The sequence below is a fragment of the Porites lutea genome, chromosome 1, assembly GCF_958299795.1.
Source record: "Porites lutea chromosome 1, jaPorLute2.1, whole genome shotgun sequence".
Classification (NCBI taxonomy): Eukaryota; Metazoa; Cnidaria; class Anthozoa; order Scleractinia; family Poritidae; genus Porites; species Porites lutea.
In genome coordinates this window covers 53,110,822-53,133,649 of record NC_133201.1, presented here as the reverse complement: position 1 = coordinate 53,133,649, position 22,828 = coordinate 53,110,822, and the positions used below count along the sequence as shown (strand labels likewise).

The 22,828-nt window shown below is 39.1% G+C and overlaps 1 protein-coding gene across 1 annotated transcript in view; it reads right to left on the bottom strand.

Annotated features, from left to right (window-relative positions):
• LOC140921679 (uncharacterized) overlaps window positions 1–22,828 on the bottom strand; it is a 26,705-nt gene extending 3,877 nt beyond the window's left edge. Inside the window, exons 1-14 of the mRNA XM_073371689.1 lie at window positions 22,581–22,828; window positions 21,744–21,908; window positions 21,379–21,492; window positions 20,872–20,997; window positions 20,071–20,167; window positions 19,072–19,290; window positions 15,318–15,694; window positions 14,423–14,590; window positions 13,691–13,801; window positions 8,957–9,076; window positions 8,182–8,272; window positions 7,232–7,606; window positions 6,979–7,113; window positions 5,594–5,833 (exon numbers count right to left, since the gene is read on the bottom strand). Coding sequence (XP_073227790.1) covers window positions 5,594–5,833; window positions 6,979–7,113; window positions 7,232–7,606; window positions 8,182–8,272; window positions 8,957–9,076; window positions 13,691–13,801; window positions 14,423–14,590; window positions 15,318–15,694; window positions 19,072–19,290; window positions 20,071–20,167; window positions 20,872–20,997; window positions 21,379–21,492; window positions 21,744–21,908; window positions 22,581–22,658 — 2,416 coding nt within the window. The 5' untranslated portion in view covers window positions 22,659–22,828. The remainder of the gene's footprint in view (window positions 1–5,593; window positions 5,834–6,978; window positions 7,114–7,231; window positions 7,607–8,181; window positions 8,273–8,956; window positions 9,077–13,690; window positions 13,802–14,422; window positions 14,591–15,317; window positions 15,695–19,071; window positions 19,291–20,070; window positions 20,168–20,871; window positions 20,998–21,378; window positions 21,493–21,743; window positions 21,909–22,580) is intronic.

Here is a 22,828-nt window from a genome sequence, read left to right as displayed (position 1 = left end):
CTTTTTATTTGCATCAGACAACCGGAGACACTTCAATTGCGTTGAAGTTTCTAATACCGCGATCTAGCCTGCGAGCGAGCTCTCCATTTGTGGGACTCGCGAATTGTCACGCGACAACAGCACGCCAAAGGTGACGCGAGTGCGAGGGGCGCCATACATGGAGAGCTTGCTAGAAGGCTACTACCGCGAAGTCGCTTCTTCCTTCCGTCGCCATCGCCGTTGTAGTAATTCTACTTTTAAGATTGTCAAGAGCCAGAAATTTTGCTATCATGGTATGTGACGTCACTCTTCTCGTTAGGTATCAACAAATTCTCTTGTAACTGTTTCGCATCGTCACGTGTTTTAAATTTCGGTATTTTGTCCATCTACAAGAGAGATCAGATCCAGGTAAAAGTCGTACACCTGGGCCTGCCGATGCTTTTTTACACTATGAGATTTTTTTTTTTTTTAACGTGAAGGCCTCGTTTTACCTTGTGAAGATCAACACGTGACAAGCTTATTTATAAGAACCAAGTACAGAGTAGAAAGTTCGACATTGCGCGCCTAAAAAAACGCCGGTATGTAGGAGAGTGTACGGAAACTCTGTGGACACAGAGTCCTCGTCCTCTTCTAGAAAAGAAAATACTAAACTTTCCAAGAAATGCGTTCCAAACAAACACACTTCTAGTATAGCTTCAAGCAAAAGAGGATCGAAATATACTGACTCCGTAAATGGTTACGTTTACTAGCTAATAGCCCAGAAAACAAGCGGATATTCAGTTAGACAGAACAGCTGTTCCGTTCTCACCACAACACAGAACAACTAAAGTTGCTCTTGTAAAAGCAACTAAGTACAAAGCCAACCTGGCAACTACATGTAAAAGGTTTGCGTGAAAAACCGAAGCCATGGTCTTGGCAATAACAAAACATTCGAAAGACTGTTAAGCTACAGTATTTCAAAAGCTATTACAATGCAATTCTCAATAGCTGGTTTAGCGTCAGTTTAAGCCGCAATTATATCTGTATATCTATATTTGGATCTGTAAATCAGGGGCACCCAACGACTGTTTTCTGTAAAATATCTGTTCGGAGAAGCAAATATTACCTAGATTTTTCTATTACTTGAAGACAGCTAAAGATTTCTAGATGACCGTTCCATTCATGTACAATTTTCGAAGCTTATCTAACAAATTCCCTACGATTTTCTGAAGTTTAATTTTCACATTTCACTTCCCCAGTTAGGCTTTTTTTCGTAGACAAAAGGAAATCTAAAATTTTGTGATTCAAAAGTGTGATGGAGAGAGGAATCAGAAAATGTCTCACTTTCGTAATAAGTCAAATTACATCTAAAATTTTCGGGAAAATAATACTCAAGCCCTTGTAATTTCGAAAAGACTCAACACCTAGCATGACCGAACAGATACAAATTTTATAGCTTAGAGTGCATTTCTAGAGATCTTAAAGTACTCTGGATAGGCCTAAAAAGTGTTTTTAATGTCTTCAGGAGAAAACCGTCGTTGGGTGCCCCTGGTAAATCGCTTAATCCGTGAGAATTTCAGAACATCATATGCAACAAAACTTAAACCGCAGCTGGGCACAGCGTGATACAACATTGCAGGAAAATATCACATTCACGTACTAAAGGAAATCGCTTAGTTATTCAGATCTTGAGGCACTTTACTTTAGAGAAAATAAAAAAGCCTAAAAGCCTTATTTAGCCGCAATAAAGAGCTTTACACTTCACGAAAGAGGTCAAAGAAAATGCTCTTGCATCAGAGGGCAAATCATTTTCCCGACCAGAAACAAAAATCTCAAAAAATCAATAAACGTGTCATGACTTCTCAGTGTGAAACAAGCGGGTAAATCAAATCATAAAACCCTCCAGAGCATATAATCTACCCGCCAGAGAAAAAACACTTTGTAACAAGCAACATTTTGGTATGAATTAAGTCGTGTAGGTCTACCGACCCCTTTTTACACTGAGAATACAGTAGAATTTCGATCACTCGAACTCGGATAACTCGAATTTCCCGCTAACTTGAACTAAATTTCCTTTCCCTTGATCAAAATTTCACCGGAGTTTACCGCGATAACTCGAATTTCCCGCTAACTCGAACTGTTTTTCGTTTCACTACAGAGTTCGATTACCCGGGTTTTACCACAGGCAGCCCAAACTCACGTTAGGAGGAAAGGGTGTAAAGTAATTTACTTACCGTAGGTGACGCGTGACCTTTCTGCTGGACGCGTCGGTGTCGCGCTACCGGCGACCGTTGAAAATAAGAGACTTTGTATGAGAAGTAATATGCTGAGATCTATTATTTTCAACGGTCGCCTGTAACGCGACACGGGCGCGTCCAGCGGAAAAGTCACGCGTCACCCATGGTAAGTAAATTACTTTACACTCTTTCCTCGTATCATGAGTTTGGGTTGCCTGTGGTTCAACTTTACTTTTGAGCGAAATATGACAATAATAGCTTAATTGGAACAGTGAGTGGTCGCGTGGTTTATAAAGGCGATTGCAGAAATAGCGAAGACTACATCAATTTTGCTAAAAAGAAAATAGTTACATTAAGATCAAGCTTAACTTGCAGTCACTCATTCCTGCACTCATACATCGAGTGTGACAACGTGCTTCGATTACCGGTTATAACAAACATCAAAATGGAGCCGGTTTGCTTCAGTGAATAAAACAAATTTTCTCAGACACAACTTGTTAAAAAATCTAAGATTAAATTAAGCCACAAATATTAAAGAAACAACCACTCCAAAACAAGATACACTGTACTGTACACGCGCCGCACATCTCCTTTCGATTCTCTCGAATGACGCGAAAGAATCGAACCTCTTGGGTCGCATTGAATGCTGTGTTGTGTTGTGATTTCGCCCCATGTAAGGGAATCCGGAATCCAGGAAAACTTTGCTTATGGAATCCGGAATCCTGGGCTTTGGAATCCGCAATACAGCTCAAGGAATCCGGAATCCCAATAACGAGTGGAATCCAGAATCCAAGACTGTCCTGGATTTCCTTACATAGGGTGATGTGATTGCTTCGGTACAGTCCGGTATGGAAACAGTCTCATCGAGGCAAAGATAGCCAATCAGAGAGCCACTTTGGAATGGTGCTGGTCAATTTCGCATTTACAGGGCAGTACTTACAAATAAACTACAGAGTACAGCAGTGCTAATTCCATATATCTCTTAGCATAATTTATACTGATTAATTTTTGCATTTCTTTGCTTTCTTTAGGTTTGGATAAAACTAATTTATATCTTTGGAGATGGAAGGCAAGATTCGTATATTATGTATCTGTCTGGATTTGTTAAAACGTGGCTAAAGAACTTTCAAGTGCATTTTAACTATTTGACATCTAAGTGGAATGGGAAGCAGTTAAACTCACTAGCTGAAGCTAAACAATGACAGCATTATTGCTGGTAACAGATCGACGGTAAAGTTCTCTCGCAGAAGTAACAGCATTTTGCGATGAATGAAACGTCCAAAAATTGTAATCTTTTAGTCAGTCAAACCGTGAGGCCCATGCATAGCTCAGTGTCGGCCGAAAACAGATTAAGAATCCAGAATCTTTGAGCACAGAGTAGGCTTTCTAAGACAAAATCACCTAAACACTCCAAAGCGTTTTATGCTCGACACAAAGTATTCTAGTAACACGAGCTCAACCGCACATACCTGAGATTTGTCTGTCAACACTTTCGGTAAATCACACAATAAATGACTTTCGCGGCAATCACAACACTTCCCAAAACCACTCACAATATTTTCACTTTTAACACGGGCGAAACATCGTCAAATTACTTCGTAACACTTTGACTCGCTTTCTCCACATAAATCGTCACATGGAACTTTTCTAGACTCACTGACAGTCGATTTATTCAAGATCCCGGATGTAAACCAACGGTTGAAAAGGAGACATACAGCCCCCGCCTTGGACACAATTTTTTACTGAGTCTTTGGCCTGGTCAGAAATCCGCATGAATTTCCATCTTGCCGAATAGATTTCAACTCTAAAACCTATTTTGTGAGGCCAAAGACTTGTTACTGCCAACAACAAAGCTCGCAATATCCAATCTTTCAGTCTCAAGCCAGGGATCAGTCTTTCACCCGTGTAGCCCCAAATGAGACGAAATACCAGAAGATATTGGACACAGCAGACTTTGCCAGACGTGAGAATTGTTCCTTAATAAGGCTTATTGATGCCTTCCGGAAAACTTTGCTCAAGGCAGCCAAAAAAGGACAACCCACTATGAGAGCCGAGTTCAGTCTAATACGCGGGCTGATTTCAAACTGACATACAGAGAGAGTTATAGGAAGTTCTGAAAAACATTTTTTTTTTTGGGGGGGGGGGGGGGCGGGGCAATAGGTTAATAGCCAGTGAGAAAATCATCAAAGTCTATCTACTGTGGCCTTTCCGGTACCGATTAAATAAATACAAAGTAGCTGTAAAAAAAATGCTCCACTACAAGACTCAGTCAGAGGGTATATAAGAGAGATTTCTGTAGCCATGTTTTTCAAATCCAGACAGATATATATACATATATATTGCTTGGTGTCTTATTTTCTAATTGGTATATGTCTCAGATAAAGTAGGAACTTGTTGTCATTTGGATAACATTCCTTCAATCTGCATATCCAGATAAAGGTTTTAGCTATAAGGCAACAGAAAATTATATGGAGCTTAAAGGAAGAACTGTCTGGAGTAAGGACCAAAACGGTGGTCATGTCTAAGTAATTGCCTGGTTGGAGGATCTGGCACGACTAAAGCCATAACGAGAAGTTATCCCTAAAATTTTGGGTTTTTTGGCATTTCCAAAATAGATGCGTCAAATCCTCTTTCTCGTCGCAGCAAAAAGTACGCTTTCCGTCCTCTGTAACTCCTATTTTTGCAGATAGCTGTTAGTTGGTAAACGACTATGTAAAAATCTGAAATTAAAATTAGTTTTCAGATCGTTGTACAAGAGTTTGCTGCTTGAAAAATGTTTCTCGAGTTAACATTTTCATCGGTTGAAGAGCAGATGTCTTTATGCCATTTGTTGTTTGAAAACAATTCAAGATGATTTTTGGCTTTTGAAAAATGTGTTGAAAGAACTTTCATTCTGCTGGTGTGTTCCCGGGATTTGTCGTTGCAAAACCGGATTTCACAGCTTAGACTATTCCGAAAAACATTAAGGGTCTCACTCGAATATCATATCTATTCTGAATTAATGGTCGAGGGAAAGGAAATTGAGAGAATTAATTATCGTCCATTAGCTATGGATGTTTAACTTTTTGTATTATTGATGGTAGGCCAATCATTGCAGAAAACCGGTGCTTATCAATGAATTTTGTAACAGAGGTAAGGATGAGAAAATGATGTAGGGAACTTGAACACAAGACAACGATTTTCTTTTTCTAATATTTAGTAGAAACTTTTCGAATTTAAACCCAGAATAATTCACCTTCATTTGGCGAATTGACCGAAATGGGATAAGGGTGATAAAGTTACGTGAATGCACTTTTGTTTAGTCTTCTTCGTGGTAATATTATTTTCTACTTCAAATACTTCCTTGGACAATTTTACTTGCTTATAATGCCCAGTTTTAGAAAAACCAAACCACTTACCCCAAGAGAGGCTGGCGTAACCTCCAAAAATGTATTTTCGGCCGACTCTTATGATTGTTACAGTTGGTCCTTTGTTGTCACATCCGCTGTGAAAAGTACCGGCAGCCCAGCCGTCCACGGACGCCCGCCAACATCGCTTCCATCGTGAAAATTTGCTCTGAGCAACTGGTTTGAGCCAGGTGCTTAAATATTGCAAGTAGTTAGCATCATTCCCCACAATAGTAGACTGTTGCAAACCCCCTACAAAAATTAGAGACAAAGTTATCACTAATTTATTTACTTACCAATTCTTGGTAGGGTCACCGCAACAGCGCGTGGCGCTTATTAACGAAGACCCATAACTGTCCCGCCCACCATGGGAGATAGACCACAACACCGGAGAGTGCGTCCCCTACTCTTTACGAACAGATTGTGGGTTCTTTAAAACGGTTAGGAGACGGGGACTACGGTTTATCGTCCTTGCCTGAGAAGACAACAAAGTTTAACCATTTGCAGATGTCTTTTCAAAGGAAACAATTTATCCTCTCAGTCAGTGATTTAAAGACCCTGAGTTGGTGGCCTCGAACGGACCCAGGAATTTAAAAACTCTTTTTCAATGCGAATCGGATTCTTACCTTGCGAGGCAAATTATCAATTTTCGAATGACTTCCCTCACAACAAGAGTCTAAAACTAGGGGTAATAATAAGGCTGAATATGTAGGCCGCGTTGCCGGCGCTTGGAAGTAGTGGGTACAAGAAAAAACGGGCGCGCGAATGTGTCTCCCTCGCGCGCGCCCGTTCTCTCTTTCGCCCACTACTTACAAGCGCATGCTACGCAGGCTACCGGATATGCAAAATATCAACCAGGCCACCGAATTAAACTGCGAACTTTAGACTCGTAAGAAGGAGGAGGATACCATGTCGCCTGCGCATCTACTCTTCTCCGTAGCGTGTCGTTTAGAATGGGACTTTGGAAAATCATAAAAAGACACTCGAAAATTTAGACGTTGCATGTAAGCAGTAGAAGCTACTGAATGATGGCTATTGAAAACATAAGAACTCCGCAATAAAAGCGAGTGATACTAGCACGCCGCGTATAGCCCGTTGCTATCCTATACCTATTTGTACATGGTGGGTTTCTTGTATAACGCTATTTATTATTCGCAATTAATAGCCTGCTCAGTCTTTTCTGTGTTTCGTATACACGCCCCACCCATTTCCCTGCATTGAAGAACTCTCTCTTTACCAGGAGCTCCCCGCTCCTACCGCCTCCGGCTGGGTCTCCCATATATTATTGGAATTATGGGCATTGTTTGCTGATGGCTCCAGTGAGAATAGATTACTATATAAATCAACTTGCTGTTAACCATTAACACGGAGTGCTGCAATTTTATATCTGATCATACTTGCGTAACCGAGGTCGCACTCAAAGCCGTCTCCAAAGTGGCCTTGATCACAGGTGCAATTAAATGAACCACGATAATTTGTGCAGCTGGCGACCTGATGGCAGTAATACTTGTCCCTACTGCATTCATTCAGATCTGTTCAAAATAAAAATAAAAAACTATAGATTTATCACGATTAACACATCAAAATGCGTTTTGTTAGGTAGACTTTCTTCTATCTTGTGCATTCCTAAACTTATACATCAGATCTTACCTTTCTTACAAGTATACTGATGACAGTCACTGCATTTCACGTCATTCCATTCATATTTATATTCAACACCAAGTGTATGCACACAGTCTTCATCCCGAAAATTGTTTGGTTGGTTTGTTGCCCAAGCTGTAAAGTTCCCAGTACCACGATCTGCCCAAGTAAAGGAGCCCTCTGTGAAAATATCATTCAATCCCAGCCAGGATTTTGCTCCATTGTGTAGATGCTGTAAAAACACATTTTCTTCGTTATTTTGGACATCAACAAGAACCGAGTTTTCTTTTCGGCATTTATCCAGTGCTGTGGTCCAATTTTGACAAGTCTTACTTGTGAAATAGCAAAAGCCGTTGAAATAGTTCCAGCCAGGTTCACAGATGTCTGCGAAATACAGATAAACGTAAGCGTCAAAAATATATACATTCAAATAAACTGCCCGATTGATAAATCCTTAGCAGCATCTCACTCGCAGTACTGTTGGGAGCGTGATGAGAAAATGTTCTCCAAAGCTTAATGGTTTCAAGGTACTAGTAAGATATTATTTGACAGAAGACTAGCGACAGGGATATACCACTCGCATAGAGATAAAATATATCGAACTTTTATGTACAGACTGTACTATTTTAAAGAAACACAAAATTTAAACGATTGTTTTAAGCATGGTGCTTTTAATTTCTAGCAAGGTCTTTTATCCTCGTTATTTATCATTAAGAAAACTTTTAATTAAACGGTGAAATTCTTCGAGGGGTAGGAAATTATAACTTGAAAGAATTTCAAGAATCCTTTTTATGTCAACGGGTACACTCTCTTGACTCACTTGCAAAACAATCAATTTGCATTGTGTTATTAGTTTAGGGCATTTCCAAAGTATTTCCAGATGAATACGGTAACAAATAACGTTTCGTTTTTCATTTGCTAAAAACTACTTCATAAATAAACTCAGTAGTATTACAGACCTGTGAGCACGGCATAACCGACGGACAAGGGGTCATATCTATTCGCGTATAATTCCTTGACACAGGCTCTGAATCCAGAGGTATTCATGTTCTGAAAAAAAAAAACAAGCACTCAACATAGTTTAATACAGCTAAAATTGTAGTCATAAACAACTGAATTAACAGGAAGAGAAGAGCAGAATATTTTTAAAGCGTTCTCCTTCGTCTTCTTATGTAACATAGAGCTGCGAAGATTCGCCGTAAATTAACACTGTGGTTTGATGAAAGTGATTAAAGAGGGCTAGTAAATCAAAAGAAGCTTTAGAAATAACAAAGGTATAAAAAAAATATATGGTGAATTAACGTTGACTTCGAAATTTTATCGAAAATATCCTTTTTCACCCTAATAAGGGGCACGGCAGTGGCAGAAATGAGCTATGAGGCCCAGAAGGACGGAGCTAAATATCCCTGTTGATGAAGAAAGCAGACAAATGTTTGGAGCAAAGTTTCGTGCCCAGGACAAACCCGCACAATCAGATCTGAAGTTCGAGACCACCGCGCGCGGCCCCTGCTGATAATTTAAACATATAATTATTTTGTACCGACACCATAATCGTATTCGATTATTATTGGCAACTTCACTCGACACATTTTTACGCCACACCTATTATTGACCTATACGTCGCCTCAAGCAAGCGTGTGTCTCTGTTCAGTTAGATCTTTCGTCGAGTTTTGGTTTGAAGTTTGTTTGCCTTGATACATTCCCACAATCCTTCCCAATTACGGAAAATTTTACCTCGATCCAAGTTGTAATTCCGTTGTGAATCGGTGCTGAATTCCCAGATACCGTCGTGCTGTGATTGGCTGAGAGAAGAACTGTCGGAGTCGAGTTATAAGCTCTCGTGAATGAAACGAACTGCCATGGAAGAGAAACGTAAAACGTTTAACACTGTTCCCTAATCACTAAAAGCTTCAGTTCCCGTCAATGTGTTTATTTTTGAAGTCCCAATTGAACAAGCAATATTTTAACGGAACAAACTGCCATTTTGATATTTTGATATGTCTTATAACAATATAATAAGACATGAGAAATTTATTTAAGTGTCAAACGTATTTAGCTAACTGGGGACACTTATATAAAATTACATCATCATAATAATAATAATAATAATAATAATAATCTATGATAATACTAATTATAATGATATATTCTAATTGGGCACACTAATCTAAAATACATACTAATTCATAATAATGCATAGATTTATTAAAATCATAAAATCTTAAAATCATAAAATTAGGATCTGCAAAGGTCACAACATTCACAGTTATTTTCTACTAAATTTGATCAGAAGATTACATTATTGTTCTTTTCTTGTGACAGGCCTCCGGATTCAGACCCTAGTTGGATATATTTATTTAACATCTTTCTAGATCAAGTCTGCGATCAGTTTCAAAATATGGTAATTTGTGGTGACATTAACTTGCCGAACATCTCCTGGGACTCCGTACGTGGATAGCGCTTCAGGTGCTAACGAACTGCCATTTATCGAGGCGTTACATGACCACTTCTTGACGTAAATTAACCACACACCGACTCGCGGTAGTAACATTCTTGATCTAGTGATAACAAGTGCCCCAGAACGCACCAAAGTGACCGAGGTGTTGTAACCTGATAAAGCAGGTGTTTTTACGGATCATTGTGTAGTCCTGTTTAAGTACAATTCTTTTGTTAATGCGTCCTCACACCCGCGCAAATATGTCTAGACTACGCAATTGGCGATTTTGAAGGTTTGCGTGAAGCTCTCTTGCCAATCAATCTCTCTTCTGTTGTGGGCCATAACATTATAGATGATGACGGGCGGTGCTGGAAGGACTTATCATTAGCTGCTGTCACGGACTTCGTGGCATCGAAGAGACTGAAAGGCCGTAACCCGGTTCCTTGGATAGATAGTAACATTTTAAACCTAATCAAGAAAAAGAACTCAGTTCGCCAAAAACTTAAGTTACATTTGAACGCCGGCCTGAAGGAAAAGCCGTGATCACTTTTACGGCTTCATTGACACTGGCTTTAGATTCAATCCCAAGCGCTTATGGTGAATTTGAAGCTTAACTCTAAATCTCATACCATACCAGGCCATGTTTCCATGGTAACCCCCCAGACTCTTCCGCTGACCAGTCAAAAAACCATTCAAGAGTAAGTGCTGATACACCTGCGGGAATAGCTGACCTGTTTAACAGTTTTTTTGCCTCTGTATTTACTATCGACAGCGCAGTGGAGAAGACAGCGTGCATACGTTCGGACACTGTTATATCCGATCTAACTCTCAATGAGTGTACGGTTGTAGCTGCACTCAAAGCACTAGAAGTCGGTAAAGCCACAGGGCTGGACGAAACCCCTGCTAAATTGCTCAGAGACTGCCTCGTGATTGCTCCTTCCTTATGTAAGATCTTCAACAAATCTCTGCAACTAGGGTCTCTCCCGAGTGACTGGAAACTAGCTAACGTCGTGCATGTCCATAAAAAGGGTGCAAAAGACCACGTGGAAAATTACCGCCCCATCTCTCTATTCCCAATAATGTCCAAGATCTTTGAGCGTTGTGTGTTGTATAGCATCAAGGACCACCTGTACCATGTAATTTCACCTAAGCAACATGGTTTTTGTACTGGAAGATCGTGCGTCACCAACCTGCTTGAAGCTTTTGACCACATTGGCTCACTTTTAGATAGTGGCAGCCAGGTTGACACCATCTACCTTGATATGTCAAAAGCTTTCGAGAAAGTCAGTCACAGGCGCCTCGCCCGTAAGCTAATCCAGGCAGGTTTCGGTTGCAACTTGCTTAACTGGTTCTGCTCTTACTTGTCAGGTCGATGCCAACGCGTTACAGTACTCGGCGCCACTTCAGGGATCTTCCTGTTACCTCTGGAGTACCTCAGGGTTCCATACTAGGACCAGCCCTCTTCCTCTTATACGTCAACGACTTTCCCGAAGTCATCAGTTTTAGCAATCGAGTATTGATGTTCGCTGACGACACAAAAATATTCAGCGAGATAAAGGCTTTGGGGGTTGCCTCTTCTCTCCAGAAATACTTTGGTAAGCTTGCAACTTGGTCGCAATCATCCGGTCTCCTTTTAACGAAGCTAAGTATAAGGCCCAGCACATATCAAGGAAAACAAAGCCGATCTCATCCTCTTACAAACTCAACAACACCGCACTTGAATTATATTCTGTAGAAAAAGATCGCGGCGTATGGTTTAGTAAGGATCTGACATGGTACAAATAAGTAAACGAACAATCTTCGCGTGCTCTTAAACTACTTGGATACCTAAAGAGGAACACGAGGTTCATACTTAGAACAGACGTAAGACGAACGCTATACCTAGCCCTAGGGAGGCCACATTTGGGAGACGCCACCCAAATTTGGGCCCCGCAGTCCATCGAGCTCATTATCAAGCTTGGGCGTATCCAAAGACGCGCGACTAAGTTTAGGTTAAAACTGCCTTATTCTTCTAATATAATTTATAAGTCTCGTTTACAAACTCTAAACCTAATACCTATTTGTTACTGGCATGAACTTTTAGATCTAACCTTTTTTTTTTTTTTTCCAATTGACACACGGTCTTGTTAACGTGAACTCCTCTGTCCTACCTGAAGTTCGCAATACGGTAGACGCACTAGATCCTCGACCAGCAATGTTAATAAATATATAATTAAGAAATGTAAAATTACTACGTACCAGAAATCTTTTCTCATTAGAACTAGTGGAATTTGGAATTGTTTAGTGAATGAACTAGATCTGAGTTCATCGACCTTATCTTCCTTTAAATCGGTTATTTTTAATTATTATAAGTCCGCGTTAGCTGTTTCTTATGATTGTGAAGACCCAAGTTCGTTCAAGTCTATCTGTTTAAAATGTAACAGTGCTCGTCCCTTGTCTCGTCCAATAACTTGTTGTATGTAGCTGTAGTTTTCTTGTATCGCTGTGTTTTTTAATATTTCTTGTTTTTATTTTTTTATTGGTATCCGGGACCACTGTAATTGGCCACAGCTGTTGCGGTGTCCCTGCCAACGTTCTTTCTGTTTGTTTGTTTGTTTGTTTTTTGGGCGAAGTTAATAAAATAAAATAATAAAATACCAGAAATATCTAAATTTCTGATAGCGTTCTTGAAAGACTGAAGACTAGGTGATTGTTTGACCTTGTTGTTTAATCTCTTCCATAGCAAAGGTCCAAAGTAACGAAATTAATGTTTGCCGAATCTAGTAGGTAAGTGAAAGTCCTTGTTTCGCAGAGAATACCTCGAATTATTTAAATTAAAAAGTTCTACTACGTCGGTAGGGGCGAAGTTTTTCTTGACCTTATACATAAGTATAGCTATACCCTGCGATCTACGATTTTGCAACGTGGGTAGTCCTGATATTTTAGCAGTGTCTGGTAAGAGGCAGACTTAGTTCTGTATACCGCTCTTAAGGCACGTTCTTGAAGGCGTTCTATTTTCCTGCTTTCGGAGGCCTTACAGAAGTGCCATACCAGCTGACAGTAGGTAAGGTAAGGCAGGATGGAAGACTTATGGATAGCTGAGCAGGGAACAAGATTGCGCAGGCGCATTAGGATCCCTACTTTCTTACTGACTTTCTTACACAGTTCGCTAATATGACCACTGAAGTTCATACTGCGATCAATGTGGACGCCAAGTAGTTTGATGCAATCTGTTTGTAATGACCCTACCATCTATGCTTATGTCAGTGTATTAGCCTTCAATGTCAATATTTCTATTATAAAGGATCATCGCCTGGAATTTGTCAGGATTTGCGAGTAGAAAGTTATCACGATACCAAGACGCGGCAAGTTGATCTTCCTGCTTAAAGGCTTCCCTTTCAGCTGTAAAATTAGTTCCTGAGGTGTACAACTGGTGGTCGTCCACATAGATCGAAAGTTTAGCGGTAGTTATGGAGCTGGGCAGGTCATTCTGAAATACGCTTCAGAGCAGGGGGTTGAACATTTGGGCGGTTGTTAAAGAATGATCGCGTGAGGTCCAACGCTGAGGACTCAAAACCGTATGCTTCAAGCTTTGTTAGTGTCGGCGAGTGGCTGAGAGAGTCAAACGCTTTACTCATATCAGTCGATAGAATACATACTAGTTCTTTTCTGTCTATTGCTAGCTTCCAGTCCTCATTCAGACGTAGTAGAGTGGTCTCACAGCTGTGTCCCTTTCTGTAAGCAGTGCTTCGTGTAGAAAAGATGTGGTCTAGTTTCACAGTCACCTGTTTACAGTGCAGTTGCTCAAACACTTTGTCGATGGTTAAGAGGGGTGTTATCGGTCTGCTCTTCTTGACCTCTCGTCTTAAAGTATTGTTTGGCGGACCAGCTTCTTCACTTTTCTAGTCACTTTGATCTCTATTGCGTAAAGTGTGTATGACTAAAAGTGTTTTGAAAATATAAACAGTGATGTAAGTAAGCGATATATCTGTGAGGGAAAATGCTGTGAACAGCATGCTACTCAGCGCTTTTGCAAAGAATTCTTTTCTCACCTGGCAATAAGCATTGTTCATTTTATCCAAAGGTGGGTTCGTATTTGGAAAACTTATGACACCATGTTCAGTGAAAAGAGGCTTGTGCAGTTTGGAGAAGGCAAACCAGTTCTGTGAAAAGAGGTAAAAACAAAAGTGATGCCACCCATCTTGTGACAGAATCGTATTACACCAACAAAAAATTTAAATAAACTCAGCATTTTTAGGCCCCTTTGAATCTAAGTATTTTGAACTCTATAAAGTTGTGACATAACAAAGAGCGTAAAGAGTCAAGAAAAGGATGCAAATCCACATTTTTTTAAGACATCAGGCAAATCACGTAAGAGCGTGAAGGGAGACATGGGGACAAGGCAGACAAATTTGTGTGCTACTTAAAATTCACCACCCGTAATGCTATTCAATTCATTTCTTCTTCTTCTTCTTCTTCTTCTTCTTCTTCTTCTTCTTCTTCTTCTTCTTCTTCTTCTTCTTCTTACTATTATTATTATTATTATTATTCATTATTATTATTATTATTATTATTCAGTATTATTATTATTATTTCCGTTTCTGTTTATGTTTTTCTTTCTGTATTTCCTTTCGTTTGACTGATCATCACTACCGATCGCCCGGACAATCTTTACTTAGCAATGCTTTTTCCTCTTAACGCTGTTATTTTTAACAAGACCAGCATTCCTCACGAATTTTGTGGACAGTCGCGTTCCAGTTTTTTAAATTTGACTAAGAACGTACCACAGTGATATCTTGGTGTCTACCGTCAAAGTTTTGCATTTCACGAAGACAGACTTTAACTGAGTCCTTTGTTACGTCTTCAATCCAAATGAGAGCAGCATCATACTCTTTACCAGTCCTCAGGTGCTCTGACGTCACAAGGACTATTGGCGCCTCGGCAAACTTGCCCTGAAGAAAAAGCAATAACAGCAATCGCAACAGCTTTTTTTTAAATATTGCTGCAAAATTACTTGAAACTAACCACTAAGTAAGTTCCCATTCTTACTTGTTACCTAATGTTGTCTTGTTAACTAAGTCGCTAAGTCGATCACAACTTTTTAGAAGATCTAGCAATCATCTCCCCAGTTACCTCGTAATGATCGATTATTTTTTGTTAACTTTGTATCTCATTTTTCTAGTTCAAGGAAAGTTTTAATATGTTCTTTAACTTAAGATGTGAATTCTTGTCTTTCCACATTCAGTTACTTCAAATAGATAAATAAATATTTTGTGTTTTTTTGTTTGTTTGTTTTTTGTTTTTTTTTTTGTTATAAGGTGCCTCCTTGTATCAGACTAGCGCTTCATTTTGTTGAAATGGGTGTTTAGGAGGTCTCTCCTTCACAGTTTCGCTCTTGATGTTTTTCTTCTTTTGTTACGCAGACAAGTCGTGATTAGATCTGTCATGTTTTGGGTAAGGGTCACAAGACTCAATTTTCCAATTATTTAGTATTTATTTGTTTTGTTTTGTTTTGTTTTGTTATTTTTTTGCTGTTTTTGGTGTTGTTGTTGTTTGTTTGTTTGTTTTTTCAAGACATGAATTAAGGCTGTCACATGAATGAAAGTCTAACATTCGTCATGGAGACCTCAATTGAATTTGCATCTATTATTTAATTTAATATGTACATTCCCATCTCACCGTAGGAAAGGTTACATCCGCGCATTTGGTACCAGACCACCATTTCTGCAACTTAACCGTTCCCGTCAATCCTTCGGGTGGTGCTCCTTGATAAGCCACCCAATCAATGGTGGCAAATGGTTTCGCGCCTTCTTCTTTCCTCCCGGTTTGCATGACACAGACGGTGAAGTTTTTTGTGTTGATACTTTCTGTCCATGAAGTGACAGCGTCGTGGACTGTCACAGAGTCATTCAGCTTCATGTGATTGACGGTTATTTGAACATGAACTTGTTTATCCGGATAAAATCGGTATGGAGGAAATGTGACTGTCTGACAGTTTGAATCTGACCATTTTGGAACGTGCAGCAGATCAACACGGCCCCGTACAATTGGAAAACCTGTTTTGTAATAAATTAAGTACTTTATAAGGAAGCATCACTATGCTCTTTAAGCATTATCGCTTAGGTAGCTTCCCTATAGCTTGCGTTGTGGTGCAACTCTAAGTGGTGAAGGGTGGTGATAAAATAAGCGTGGAAATGGAACTAAAACTAGGCTGTAATTTACAATGTCGGTTACCTTTCAACAACGAAATGTATAGTGGCTGCGTATTATTGCATGCTGGTTTCAGTGCCCAAGATAAACATATGCCAGTACATTGGAGGGGGCCAACAAAAAAATTGTAAATCAAAAGCATACCTGATGACATGTACACGTGTAAACTGGTATGTAAATTCTACATTTACTACCCTTGTCTTTAATTTCCTCCTCTTTTGCACTTTTTTGCACCATATTTGCCCCGAGCAACTTTGTGTAATCTAATTTTACGCGATAAAAACTAGATTGCAAGACAAAAGAGAGTAAAAGATCTTACACAGATCAAACATCGGCTATAGTCTGAGCTGTTATATGTTTGTTTGCCAAAGTAGAGAGACGAAGTAGCTTGTTACAGCTGCCTACTGTTGCTTAGCCTGCGAAGGGAGCTAAAAGCGAGCTTAAAAGTAACGAAAAGTTATAAAGATCATAGCTAGAAGCCAATGCAATTTTGAGCCAACACCTATAATTCTAAGCGATCCAGAGCTTAAAGGTCAAATGAACCAAAAAATTGAAATATTTTCTTTTGTCGCTTTACCTTCACCAAACACTAAAAACAAACATCCTAAAAGATTTTTCTTCCCAAGCCTTTATACAAAGATAAAAGATCAAAATCCGAGCATTTCCGAAGACTTCACGAAAACGTTTCTGAAATGGCCGCGTGATGGACTGGAGACTACGTGACGTCAATGTTGGACTTTCAAGGCGGAAAAACGTTCTGCGCAAGCTTCTGCGCATCCCTTATCGCCTGCGTTTGTTTGTTTCGTTCTGTGAGAGTTCTGACTGAGACTCAATGAAATACACGAGGTGCGAACGTTTGCTCCTTGTAAAGGCTTTGTTGTTGTTGCTGTTGTTGTTGTTGTTGTTCTTTTTTCGTCACCTGAAAATTACTTTGGATTCAGAACAACCAATGTTAGTGTAAAAACAGATCATTCCGTCAGTCGGAGGAGGAATAAAACGTTTTGAACATTTCCAAAGAGGCTTGTACTTTTCTGATAATTGTGCATTCGATTTGTGAATTGATTTTGTGTCCAGTGCTTCGCCTTCTTTCGCCGGGCTGAATTAAAACCCGCTTGTATTCTGTTATTAGTAGTTACGGTTAGTTTTTTACATTCCCAGATTTATTTACCTTTGCAGAACCAGCTTTATCCTTGTCTTATGTCAAAACCGTATTAGAGCGGTTTTCATTTGAGTGTCGAAAAGTAATTGGTTTTGCACTTTCTACACGATGCGATTGGCTTAAAAGATTCGCGCCACTTTTTCATCCAATCAGAAGTAAAACCAAAGCCAATTGTGACGCGCTCGCATGCATTTTCCCGCGCTTTGCGTCAGCCACATGTAAATACTTCGAGTTTTGATTGGTTCAATGTATTGTCTGTGTCCTATGTGATTGGCCAGAGTAATTACTTTGGTTTTGTTTTTACGACACTCAAACGAAAACCACTCTAAATGCTAACGCTTGGGAGTGAACAAACTTGAGCGCTTAAAACTTCCTCGGAACTATAGAAGGCTACCAAGCTTATTCGAGAAGAACAGACTACTTCGATCACTTTTCTGTTGCTCAAGTAATAATAGTCAGAGTTTTTTTCTTTCTTTTTTCATTTTTAATTACGTAGTTTTGTTTTCTTTCTGTACGCAAATTTTCCTTTTCACTCGCTGTAAAGTAGCTGAGAACGACAACTGCCGGCAGTGACTTCAAAACAATTGACTTGTTGCCCGTAAACAATTGCTGGAGCTGGATTTGACTGAAGCGAGTAAAACAAACCCTTATGTGCAGTTTTCAGTACTTTCTAATTATTCAGTTTGCTGAGTTTAATTTGCTTGAATGAAGACCCTGGCATGGACCAGTTTTTAAAAATAGCTCTGAAATGGTGAATCATGGCTTGTGTGCGAAGCTTGCAACTGATCTTTTGCTTTTAAGATCTTTAGGTAGGTTATTTCGCACAGAAAATTCACTTCTTCTTTTTTGTTAGCGGGTATAAGAGCCTTAGGCCTTATGTTTTTTTAATGGTAATTTGTTGTCTTGCAACCTTATTGAAGCTTTTTTTAGTTCACTTAAGCCGAATTTTATGCAAGATGGAATTGTTCTTTGCTTGTTGCCTCTCTTTGCGAGCTTAAAGTGGCGTCTATGGTCCTTAAAGTGACCTCAGTCGGTAATTAAATCATATAGATAACTGGAGAGAAGTTTTTGTAATAATGTAACTTCAGCTTTGTTTGAAGGAAATCTTACTTGGTTTTTGACAGGTGTTATGCATGTTCAACTTGACAACACAAAGCAAACTTTATCTGCGCGAAAAGATCAAGTTTAAAAAACAGTAGTTGCTTTGAAACTGATTTTGGGGAAGATTTTACTAGATAAAAGATTAACTCTTTTTCTGTCGACATATCAACGCCAAAACTTCTACATTGAGGATTTTGTTTATATTTTAGTGTTCTGCGAAGCACAAGTGTCCGATCGAGCTTGGGTTTTAAAATATCAGCTGGAGTGCGACAAAGTTCAATGACTTCAAACACATTGTGGGCAAGCGCGAATTTCTTTGGGCAAATCACTTTACAAAGATATTTTGTTTTTGTGTCCACAGTGGAGCTCCGGACATTATATATCCAGAAACTTCCTTACATGAACAGATCTTGTGAATACATCTTGAAAAAAATCGGACCTACGCACGCACATTTCCAGTACATGTACAGCGCAAGGAAATTAATGCTGTCGTTAAAGTCCGTTTTACTATGATGTATTCTTCGAGAAAATTAAATAATAAGGTTATAACCGCAGCTTGCAACTTTTGAAGACAATTTGCTTGTTCTTTCTAGGTTTATGGCCGCAAAAACCACCACAATGTCTGCGCCAAGTCGACTCGAAAAACACTGTTTTGAATTTCCCGCTTTTTTTTCACCTGACCAACATTGACGTCACAAGCTGTTTTTACCGACAATTTTTCCGACTGCTCTAAGAAGATAAGGGCCAAAAAATAACAATTTTTAATTGCGAATATCTTGAAGACGCTTGCTTCAATTGAGCTGAAACTTCATAGTATGTTTATTCGGTTCATATTAAACATATTCACTAGAATTGAACTAAGCTGAAAAAATGGCGAATTTTTGGTTCATTTGACCTTTAACTGCGAGACTATTTTATGTGGCATGTACAGCCAAAAAAATCGTTGAAATTATTTTTCGTTACCTTCACAACTTCCTGGGTGATAAACTGGATTATTTTCAAGTCCTTTGCAATAGCTTAACTTACGCCAGCATCGGTTATCGTAAGTTGTTCCGTTTGCAGTACACACTGGGTCCTTATATAAGGGGCACTGGTCATCGCACTCACACCGAGCGTCATGCGCACTGTAGGTCCTGCAGACTCCAAACCGTGGGCAATGCACATTAAGGCAAGGATTAAGGTCTGTACCAAGAAAAAAGAAACATAATATTGAGTAGTTATCCATTTGGAAAAAAAACATAAATGTCTAGTATATTTTTCATATTTCAATTAAAACTAAGTTACTGTTCAGTAGAAGTAACATGTTTGCTTGTAGGTACCTCAACTAATGTTGTTTTTTATCCTTAGTAGACCTTATTAACGATACCCGCCATCTCTGCACGCGCTTAAGGACCAATGGAAAAAACTAAAGCAATGTTACGTGGTGTCTCGTGGTGTCTCAGTAAATACAAGAATGCGGTCGAGTCTGTTTTATCTACACAATAGAAAATTAAGACGTTTTCACCTTAAAAACGAAAATCGCAAAATATGGCTGGAAGTGATTTTGAATACAGTATGCGACAGTAGAAATCTTCACAGCAAGGAATTGCGACGTAGAACTTGTCAAAGTTTACATTTTGCATTTTGCATGACTAAAATCGTCGTCTTATTTTTGAGGGAATAAACAAACCCGACCGCGATTACTCGATTACTAGTATTGGCAATTTTACTACTTGTGTGCCCTCTAATTGCTCTTATCCCATCAATGATCAATCTTAAAGTTCGTGCAAAGATAGAGTGTAACATGAATAAGGTATATCAGTGTTTGTACTCCAGTGTTTCTTTAATTATATCATGAAATGTATTTCTACATATAAGAACTTCTAAAAGATATCAATAAAAATAATAGTAATAATGATTATAAAAATAACAATAGTTCTTACTACAAATAGTGATCATTACAATAGGAAAATTATAAACAACCTCCAGTAACAGCGTAGCTGACAATCAAGGGATCATGACTCGATCCTAATCCACTGAGGTCTTTAACGCAGACCTTCATAGATTCTAATCCAACTTCCTACAGCAAAATGTGATAGCATTCACCAGTTACTAGAGAATCCATAATTTCTTCTTGATTTCTACGACGATACCTTTAAGTCATGAAATTCATGGATCAGATCCAAATTATTGTTTTCTTATGGCTTTTTCACAGTTTTCACAGTCCTTTTACAAATTTACTAGAATAAACGGATTTCTTCTTTCCCCTGATTGAACAAGGGATATGGGCTTTTGGATCTCAAAGGTGTCGTGAGAGTTCAAACAAACAATTGAATAGAATAATGTAGTAAAGCACTGAAAAAATCCCTGTTCATTATCATTAACCTCAAGTGACCATCAAGAATATAACCCAGCGAGGAAAACCCCGTTTCATGACGTAATTACTGGCTTTTCCGTGAAAAGACGTCCGAGGAACGAGCGCAGAAATTGCGTACTGATGATGTGTCACTGCGCAGATCTGGGCATCCAGTGCTTTTGATTGGTCAAAGAAAATTTATTTTGCAGCATGACCAATCAGAAGCACTATCTTGATCTGGGAAGTACACGTCATCAGTATGGAATTTCTGCACTCTTCCACAGGCGTCTTTTCTCAGGAAAGCCTGTAATTGCGTCGTGAAACGGGGTTTTCGGGGTTTTCCTCATTTTGTTGGAAAACTAGTGGTGGCGTCGCACGAAATGTCGGGCGGGCTGGTTTCTCAGGTTAGAATAAAAAGGCAAACTTACCTCCAGCCAGGCTGAAATTATATTATTTTCTGGAGGACGACTTCCCTTGACCTTAAGATTATACTCATGATTTACAGAAAGAATCACAATTGGCGATTTGTAAAAGGTCGTATTGAAAGACACTTCCTGTAAATAGGTAAAACAGTCATGTAAGTTAGTAAATAGATCTGAACGTGCTCACTTCTCCCTCTATTTTTGCCCATCTTCCGTAAAGTCCCCACTTCTAATATTCGCCCACTGTCTACAACGCGAAATTGAAGAGATTCGAAATATAAAATTCTCGCAAAGTCACGAAATTTAAGAATCACGAAATATGCGCACATCAAAATCGCGCGTTAAACATGTCGCGCTCATCTGGGAATTGCCATTTTGGATACAATGCCGATTAGCATGGCCTGGTAAGCTTGGGTTTACTGTATTTTACGTTTTCTTAAGCGTGAACGTAACCACTAAAAAATCAGTGTTCTTTGGCTTGTTAAATGTTCTTGTTAGAACTAAAGTTTTCACCTGACAGAAGCCGTAGTTGTTTTTGGCCGATGGATTTCCACTGTTTGGAAATATTTCTTCCCCAGTTATTGTGAAATTAAGTTGACTCCCATTTCCAGTGAATGCAAACCAGTCCTGCGGACAAGAAAATAATTTTAATTTGCCACCCTTTTCTTTACAAGACGAGTTGCGTCAGGCTTCGAACCACATTTCCTTTCAGAGGAAATGACTGCATGAGACGCGTGAGACACGACACTACCTTAATTGCGTCAAAAACCTTCTGGGTAATTGGGTTTCCGGGCTGCCGAAGTGTGGCAAAGTCAAGTTTGTTTGTTTGTTTGTTTTCATCAATACTATAGTTTACTCGGACATTTTTCTTCACTTACCACAACTGCATCTTGGTGCTTTCCATCAAAGGGCAAGAATTCCCTTAAGCACACTTCAAATCCTCCAGAGTTCACGTTCTCTAACCATAAGTACATAGCGTCATTTTGCTTTGTACTGCGAGTGTACTTAACAGAGGCAAATACACGAGGCTTGGAAGCAAAGCTCTGCAAAAAGATGTTAGATATATGAAAAACTATTAACTGAAAAATAAACAAGCTTCTCGAAAGATAAATCAGCAGGAACGTATCGATGAAGTACTTAGCGGCACTTAAATGAAATTAAGGATTTATAAAAGGCCAAGGGGAGCAGATTAATCAAATCTACTCGTCTATTCACATTAACTCAATTTTCTACCCCTCTTTCACCTCTTTCTACGAAGTGTTGAAAAGGTTGGTGAATGCATCTTATTTGGCCCATTACTTAAATAAAGTTACAAACAACAATGTTTCTTTTCGGCCAACTTTGTTAAGTTTAATGCTAAAAATCTGATATCATTAAATAAATAGACTTCTATTTTCCAAATTCCCTTTAACACATCAATACATTCAAAACGGTTAAGCATTATTCAACCACTACCTCCAAAGTAAAACGTGAAAATGGCTTATCTTAAGGCGATGGAACGAAACGTTTGAAACTAAGCCCGAGAGAAAGCTTAAAAAGACTTTTAGCAGTGGACTCTGCTATGAAGAGCAAATTCCGGATATTAATTAGTGATCATCATGATCATTTGTTTTAGAACTACTTTCTTACACTATTTCATTTGTTTCTACTATTTAATTACGTTTTACACCTTTATAACAAAATTGTATACTTGTTATCAATTATTGTTATCTAACCTGAGAAAAGGCCACTTTCTCACACTTCGTTTCTGTTGTCCATATTCCACTAAAAGTAACGCTTCCATGCGTTAACATAGGTTTGTCCTGAAACGCTACCCAGTTGATAATTCCAGTGTCATTTGTAGAACCTGTTGCACGCGAGCATAACTGAAATCCAGCTGTACTAACGGACTCTGCCCACACGGCGGAAGGTGAATGAACAACTGAAGACTGATTTTCATGGCTTAATGACACAAAAACTCGAA